Source organism: Protobothrops mucrosquamatus, unplaced genomic scaffold (assembly GCF_001527695.2).
Source record: "Protobothrops mucrosquamatus isolate PMUCROS unplaced genomic scaffold, P.Mucros_1.0 scaffold10765, whole genome shotgun sequence".
NCBI classification, from domain to species: Eukaryota; Metazoa; Chordata; class Lepidosauria; order Squamata; family Viperidae; genus Protobothrops; species Protobothrops mucrosquamatus.
The window spans coordinates 1-8,055 of record NW_015396549.1 but is presented as its reverse complement, the minus strand read 5'-3'; the positions used below and the strand labels follow the sequence as shown (position 1 = coordinate 8,055).

General features: G+C 36.1%; 1 protein-coding gene across 1 annotated transcript; it reads left to right on the top strand.

The window, feature by feature from the left end:
• Positions 1–356: 356 nt before the first annotated feature.
• LOC107301218 (lethal(2) giant larvae protein homolog 2-like) lies at positions 357–6,157 on the top strand. The gene is made up of 5 exons (XM_015830473.1): positions 357–506; positions 1,884–1,930; positions 3,545–3,592; positions 5,060–5,102; positions 5,942–6,157. The coding sequence occupies exons 1-5, from the start codon at positions 430–432 to the stop codon at positions 6,033–6,035; spliced, it is 309 nt and encodes a 102-aa protein (XP_015685959.1). The 5' UTR covers positions 357–429; the 3' UTR covers positions 6,036–6,157.
• The last annotated feature ends 1,898 nt before the right edge of the window (positions 6,158–8,055 follow it).

The following is an 8,055-nucleotide window of genomic DNA, read 5'->3' as shown; positions in this document are numbered from 1 at the left end:
TAACAACCCAAGGAATCAATATCCATATCCTAGTTGCAAATTTTTCATCCTTAGGACTTTTTTTTAACATACTCATTCAAAAAAGGTTAGATACTTCACTGGGATCTTCAGTAATAAAAATCAATCGAATTAGTTCAGATGTGACACTGGACGTTGATCATGTAGTCTGCTCCGTATATTCTGAATTTAAGTCTCAGGTGCACTTAGTTCCAAATAGGTGTATATTCATAGCTTCCATGTATGTTAATCTGCTTAGAAGGGAGAATGTGCGTATGTAGGACTTTAGGAAATAAGACCCCTTGCGTAATATCTGTCCCTCCTCAACTGGCCGTTTCTCCATCATTCCCCGCAGGGTTCTATCTCATTTCCCCATCAGAATTTGAAAGATTTTCCCTTTCGCCAAAGTGGCTGGTTGAACCTCGATGTCTCATGAATGCATTGGAAAACAGAGAAAACTGCCATGGGCACAGCACATCTGGCACAGAAAAGACTTCAAAGAAATCGAAGTATGTCTGTCAGAGTTTCAAGTCAACAGTCCATTTTGTAACACAAAGTGTAACTTATTTGACAGTATGGATGGTATTTTAATAGCCTTCAGTTGTTGTTGAAGAACTCAAATCCCTAGGGAGTCTGGCCAATGGTGAACAATACTGGGATAATATTGCCCATGCATTTGTGTTGCTATAATTTTTAGAATGTATAATTCACAAGACTATGGGAAGACCTATGTCCAAAAGAGATCCATGTCTGATGTGATACAGATTTGAATAGATGTTGTTCTTTACTCTGTATATGAGCATAACCTGTCAGTGCGTCTGCTTGTCCCCTGATGTGCAATCAACTGATTTATAGGGTTTACCAGTACAAGCAGTCCTCGAGTTATGACAGCAATTGGGACTGGAATTTCCATTGCTAAGCAATAAGGTCATAAAGTGAGGCACTATATGATCATATCACTTAGCGATAGCAATCCCTGCAGTCCCTATGGCATCAAGCAAGGATTGAGGGTCATTAATTGAGCACCCCCTCACAAGGTGTGTGGGTAGCTGGCAAGACATGCCACAACCCCAGAGGAGCTTGGGGAGGGTGTTTGGATGGGGTGTGTGTGTGGAGAATTTACCCAAGCAATTTGAGTCCTTCCCTGTCAGGGAAGGCTTTGCTTGTGGGAAGCCGGCAGGGAAGGTTGCAAATCATGATTAACATGACTCCAGGATGCTGCAACCCCCGTAAGTGTGAACCAGTTGCAAAGCACCCAGATTGATCATGTAACAGCAGGAGTGCCAGAACTTTGAGGCTGGTGATTTAACTGAGGACTATTTGTGTATCACTTTTCAATAACCTTAGCCTGCTTAGTTGTGTATTTCTGAGCAAATGAAGCCTGAGATTCCTAACTCTTGTAAAGTGGATAGAATATAGATCTATCAGTGAAACCAATCTCTTCCCCTCTAGGGGAATGTTCTAGGTCTTCTCTTTGTAAATGTTGCAAGTTGTGACTTAAATAAAACATGGCTTGCTGTAATGCTAGGACTAAAGAGTACTGCTTGATATATTATTAATTTAATTTATATATACCGCCCTTCTCCTGCAGGACTCAGGGCGGTGCACAGCATATTAAAACAAATACAAATACAAAATACAAAAAATATAGACCCCTATAAAACCAAATTAAAAACCAAATATTAGAAGCTGTTATTCCTATTAAAATTATTCTTAAAATCATCCCTAAGTAAAATCCTCCTTAGGTCAGGCCCGCTTGCTGGAAAAGCCATGTCTTGAGGGCGCGGCGGAAAGTAAGGAGATCCGGAATCGTCCGGATCTCGGGGGGTAGTTCATTCCAGAATTATTGAACTGTTTGTCTCACTGGCTCTTTTCCTTTTTTGAAGCAATATTAGGGAACCAAGACAAACCTCCGGTGAACCTGTTGGTGATGGTAAGTAAACTATGGTGCTTAGAACTCAGTTGCTTTTGTGTCTATCATAGAAAACGACGGGATCGTTTTTGTATCCCATGGTATGGATTGTATTGGCAATCCATACACAACTGGGTACTACACTTGCAAAAAGAATTAGCCAAAATACTTATAAAACAGTTTGGAAAACTTCATGAAAATTCCCTCCCCCACACAAGAAAGAGCTGAAACAGCAAGGAAGAAAACAGTTTATCACAATTTATCCGAAACTTCTCCCATCTGCGTGCCTAGACACACACACCTACCACCCCACACACCCTTACATACACTTGCCTTCTTAACTAAGAGTTAATTTTTGGTTATTTAAATAAAACTCTACAACTATCTGGGGAATTCTTAAAGTTGTCAGATTTGAGTTGTCATATTTTATTTATTTATTATTTATTTATTATTTATTATTCGAATTTATATCCCGCCCTTCTCCTTGCGGACTCAGGGCGGCTGACAATCGATTAAAAACACCAATAACAATTACAAAATTAAAATTAATTAAAATGAAATATTTAAATATTGTCTGATTAAAATATGATTAAAACCCCTCTAAATACCCCTCTTAAAAATTGCCCTAGGCCAGTCCCGCTTGTTGAAATAGCCATGTCTTGAGGGCGCGGCGGAAGGAAGGGAGATCAGGGATCACCCTGATCTCTGGGGGCAGCTCATTCCAGCTCATTTTAAAGTTGTCAGGTTTGAGAAACACCGCTCTAGGGGCATTTAAATAAATCCCAAAACCTAGCATCTTTTGGTCTGGAAATAAATGGGGCAATAGATATTTTTTTTACTCCTTCTCATTCCTATGACCAATTCATCAGTAGGTTCAAGCAGTTGATTTACCTTATTTTTATTACAGCCAAATGCTGTTTTGTTTAACTCTTGTAAGAATAAACGGAACCATTAAAGCATAACTACTAATACTACTACTAATATAACTGTTATTAATAGTTAATTAACAGTTAATTAACAGGTGCTAATGTCCATATCCATGCATGGTTTTGAATTTCAAAACTGGATTTTTGAATGCAGAAGCAAGTCATGGCCTAAGTCCGTGTTGCCGAACCTATGGCACGCGTGCCACAGGTGGCACGCAGAGCCCTCCCTGTGGGCATGCGCACCATTGCCCCAGTCCTAGGCCTTCAGCTGGGTTTTATAAAACCTTTTCGTTATAGGCCTCTGCTGCTGTATGCAAAAAAAAAAAAGGTTGAATCAATCAGCCAATTTCAACTTCTCGTGGGAAAAAAAAAATCTCGCAAAGTTGGAATTGATTGATTGAACTTTTTAGTCCCACCCAGTCTGCCATTACCACCGCAGCCACGCCCAGCCAATGGACCACGCCCACACAGCACCCGACGATACATAAGTGGGTTTTGGGTTGCAGTTTGGGCACTCGGTCTCTAAAAGGTTCGCCATCACTGCCCTAAGTTATTCAGTGGATTTAAGGATCTGTCAGCCATTTTAATAACTTTTAAAACATTTGTTTTTTCTTTCTCTGTTGTTGATGCATTTACACTCAAAGTCCTATTTTTGTCTCTAGACTGTGAGAATTACTTGCTTTAATATTAATATGATTTTTTTTTTTAGAAAGAATGACTGGTAGGCTGATGGAACACGCCCTCCTCAATGATGAGAGTAAGAAAAAGGCTTGTGAAATGGAGTTTTGGTGGGAATTATCCTGAATGCTTTTACTAATGCAGTTTCAACTACTTGTTTTTTCACCCAAAGACATATAACTTCAATAGATTTCTTTTTGACTTGTATGTTTTAAGTGTTTAATAGATCAGACTTAATACAGGCAGTCCTCGACTTACGACAGTAATTGAGCCCAAAATTTCTGTTGTTAAGTGAGATATTTGTTAAGGGAGTTTTGTCCCATTTATGACCTTTCTTGCCACAGTTGTTAAGTGAATCACTGCAGTTGATAAGTTAATCACCTGGTTGTTAAGTGAATCTGGTTTCTCCATTGACTTTTGCTTGTGCAAAAGTCAATGTGATCAATGTGATCCAAGGTCATGTGATCAATGGTGATCACATGACCTTGGAACACAGCAGCGGTCATAAATATGAACCAGTTGCCAAGCATCTGAATTTTGATCATATGATCATGGGGCTACTACAGAAGTCTTCAGTGTTAAAAATGTTCATAGGTCACTTTTTTCAGTGCCATTGTAACTTTGAACAGTCACTAAATGAACCGTTGTAAATCAAGGACTACTTGTAATATGTCTGAGAGGACTAACAGGCATTATATTATTATAATTATAATATAATAATAATAATAATAATAATAATAATAATAATAATAATAATAATAATAATAATAATAATAATAATAATAATAATAATAATAATAATAATAATAATAATAATAATAATAATAAAGTTGGAAGGGACCTTGGAGGTCTTCTAGTCCAACCCCCTGCTCAGGCAGGAAACCCTATACCATTTCGGACAAATGGCTGTCCAGTCTCTTCTTAAAAACTTCCAGTGTTGGAGCATCCACCGCTTCTGGAGGCAGGTTGTACCACTGGTTAATTGTTCTAACTGTCAGGAAGTTTCTCCTTAGTTCTAGGTTGCTTCTCTCCTTGATTAGTTTCCATCCGTTGCTTCTTGTCCTGCCTTCAGGCGCCTTGGAGAATAGCTTGACTCCCTCTTCTTTGTGGCAGCCCCTGAGATATTGGAACAGTGCTATCATGTCCCCCCTCGTCCTTCTCTTCGTTAAACTAGACATACCCAATTCCAGCAACCATTCCTTATATGTTTTAGCCTCCAATCCCCTAATTATCTTTGTTGCTCTTCTCTGGCCTTTTATGTGTGGTGTGTACTTGCATCACATAGTTTCTAGCTGTCATTCATAATTCAATTGCTAATATATATGCTTAAAAACCACATTTACTCTATTTCTGTTCTGGGCACAATACCACATCTGTGAAATGGATAATGATAACCTGCCTAACAAAACAGTTTGAGAGAGGTCTCAGTGTACAGAGCATTCTGCAGCTCCAGAATGTTATAAGTAGATATTTCTATATTTCTTCCAGGCTATGATGATATAGGCACCTATATTTCTCATGACTCATTTTTTTCCTCTCCTTTCAGATGTTCTGAAGGAAATCCAAAGCACTCTGGAAGGTGGGAGAGGGTGAGTATGATACGCCCATATTTGTGATGACCATTAAGGAATTAATTTGGTGGATCACGAGTTCAGATATAGTAATGGAAAGGGGATAGCACAGGAGAGATCTATAATATTTTTTGGTATTTTTGGAGATAAAACATTCCGAAGGAAGAGGAATGTTACCATTCGGATTCTAATTACACAGCCTTTAGCCAATTTGGATGTGATGCATGTATTTTTGGTTTTATGAAGAGCTTTTAAGTGGTAATAAGTCATTTTTTAAGACATATAAACTAAATCTTCCTTTTGATAGCTAGAGTATGAAATTGAATTGTTTCGTTTTTGAGGAGAGTGTCTTTCTTAAATAGTAAATAAATTTGCTTAGAAATGGGAAGATGCATGTGTGTATGATATATCCATATTGTGTGTGTATCCAATTAGAACAAAAATTGAAAGTTGATTGGTATTGTATGAGTTTGGTTTTTTAATTTTCCAATGAATTCAATTTGTAACATTGGAGAGAGAGTTCTTTTTAGAAAGACAGCTGCATTTTGTCCCAAAGGTGCCTTTCCAAAAGGCAACTGGACTTTCTGGGTTTTTCTCTTTGAAAATGTTTTGCTTCTTGGATATAAGAGATAATCACGGGTGATCTGGATGATTGAGAGTCTCCATAGACACAGCTGCTTTTTCTGACTCAAAGATCCATGAAATGCTGTTGCAATGTATTACTTGCATGTATGTTTGCTTGGAAAGAAACTGCCACTATATACTGAATATGAAAATGATATGACGTAAACTGGCTGTCTCATAATCTCCTGTTTTTCATTTTTTGTTGTTTTTGGTTTTGTTTGTTTTTTTGGTAGGAGTTATTATAATAGAAGTTCAGGAAGAATCCAAGTAGGGCATACGTTAAGTAATGGAGGAGGTAAGTTGACTTTATATTTTTACTTGCAGTAGGTATTGAAACATAATAAACTGTGGCTCGTTATAAAAATATATTGCTTCCTACTCTTTATTTGGGACTACTGAACAATCTTATAAAAATTTTCCCCTTTAACTTGAATAGAAAACCACTAGAATAATAATAATAATAATAATAATAATAATAATAATAATAATAATAATAATAATAATAATAATAATAATCATAATCATCATCATCATCATCATCATCATAATCATAATCATAATCATAATCATAATCATAATCATAATCATCATAATCATAATCATAATAAAAAATTTGGAATGGGCCTCGGAGGTCATCTAGTCCAACCTCCTGCTCAGGCAGGAAACCCTATACCATTTCGGACAAATGGCTGTCCAGTTTCTTCTCATGTTAGCAAACTAGCATTGCATGTCGTTTGAATTTTTCCCAATAATTTCATCATGGTTATTAAAATTAATAAAACTAACAAACCTAATACAAAAAATATATATAAAAAAGAAAGTGTGAAAAAAAATCCCCCCAAGATAGTAAGAAAAAGAAACTTTCCTCTTCATCCATAGCAAACATATTCAACATTAACAATTTATGACTGTCTCTTAACCAGATACACATCTTCTTTCTATACTTCATCCCATTGTCTATAAACTCATCTCTAAATTGCAGGAGCCAATTTGAGTCATCTCTAAATCTTCAGCTCTCTTTATTGATCAATAAAGGTCCAATAAAAATAAAATAAAAAAATAACATGTATAAAACCCCTTTCCATTTATTCTATATTCTCTTAACAAACATTAAAAAAGAATAATAAAATTGAAAGCTATTAGATATTACCAAAAATAACCCCTTTACATATCTAAAAATGATAACATAAATATTACAAATTGAACATTTTCAAACCAGATAACCATAAAATATCACCAAAGATAGCAAATCATTATTTAACTACAGCCAAATAAACCAATTTTGTAGGATTTTTCCCCCTTATTTCTCCCAGCCATCCTTAAGTCCCGTAGATAAAATTATAACTCCAGTTTTCTTATAGTCTCTTTGCTTCTTCTCTTGAAGTTCTTATCTTTATCCAAGTCCATATGTAATTTCTATGAAGTTAACTCCAATAAATCTCTCATATTTCTATTTAAAAGAATAGTTCACATTGCTCTTAGGGTACATTGTTTGTATGCACTTTTTGATTTTTAAATGATCATCCAATTCCTACTTGTAAATCCAGCATTTCCATCTCATTTTTGTAATTTGTAAATTTTAATAAGTCCACCTTGCAGTCCAGTCTGTTGTCTTCAAAGGAGTTTGCTCATTTTCAGTAGCAACTTTTAGTTCCAGTAAAGAGTTAAAAAGCTCAAGGACTTCATATGCCCACACATTAAATGTTTTCCTATCATGTGCTTTAGTAATAGACCTTCAGAGTCTTGCTTTGTACTGAAATGTAAACAAAACAGACTTTTCCTTCAGAAAAGGGTCTTTCTGATTAGTTTCAAAGTCTTTAAACCAGTTTCCTGAAGCATTAGCATTTAAACTCTAAAAACTCTAAAGCCACTTCTTTGCAAAAAGTTATAAAAATAAATAAATATTTTACAAAGCTGAAAAGATGTGGTTTTCTTTTTTTAAAAAAAAAAACTCAGCCAGCAACTTGTAGGCTTGCAGTTCTGAAGGTTTTTCAATCTTAAAGAGGCAGTCCAAAAATATTAAACTCCAGAGTGGTTAAAAAGATGAGGTTTGGTCATGCCTTGAATCCATGAAAGGCTGCATTTAAGGCTCAGGGCACGATGAAACCTGCAACTCCCAGTTAATTGCCATTCTGCCATCTGCTCACAAAAAATCAGATGTTGAGTACATATTTATTAGTAAAATTTATATGCTGTTATTCTTCCCAATAAGGAATAGATGCGCATCTCCAGAGCAATCTTTATTCCAGAGAAAATTTCAACAGTCTGGGGCTCACATCCAGCTGCCTTTTCAGTTATAATGCCCCTGCAATATGCACAAGAATGGAGAAAAATGTGGGCACCAACT

What these genes read in the sequence shown, in the direction of transcription:
- LOC107301218 (XM_015830473.1), top strand. Translation starts at nt 430, where the DNA reads ATGAATGCATTGGAAAACAGAGAAAACTGCCATGGGCACAGCACATCT. An exon ending in AAGACTTCAAAGAAATCGAA is followed by an intron (nt 507 to 1,883) that starts GTATGTCTGTCA and finishes CCTTTTTTGAAG; the next exon opens with CAATATTAGGGAACCAAGAC. An exon ending in CGCCCTCCTCAATGATGAGA is followed by an intron (nt 3,593 to 5,059) that starts GTAAGAAAAAGG and finishes CTCTCCTTTCAG; the next exon opens with ATGTTCTGAAGGAAATCCAA.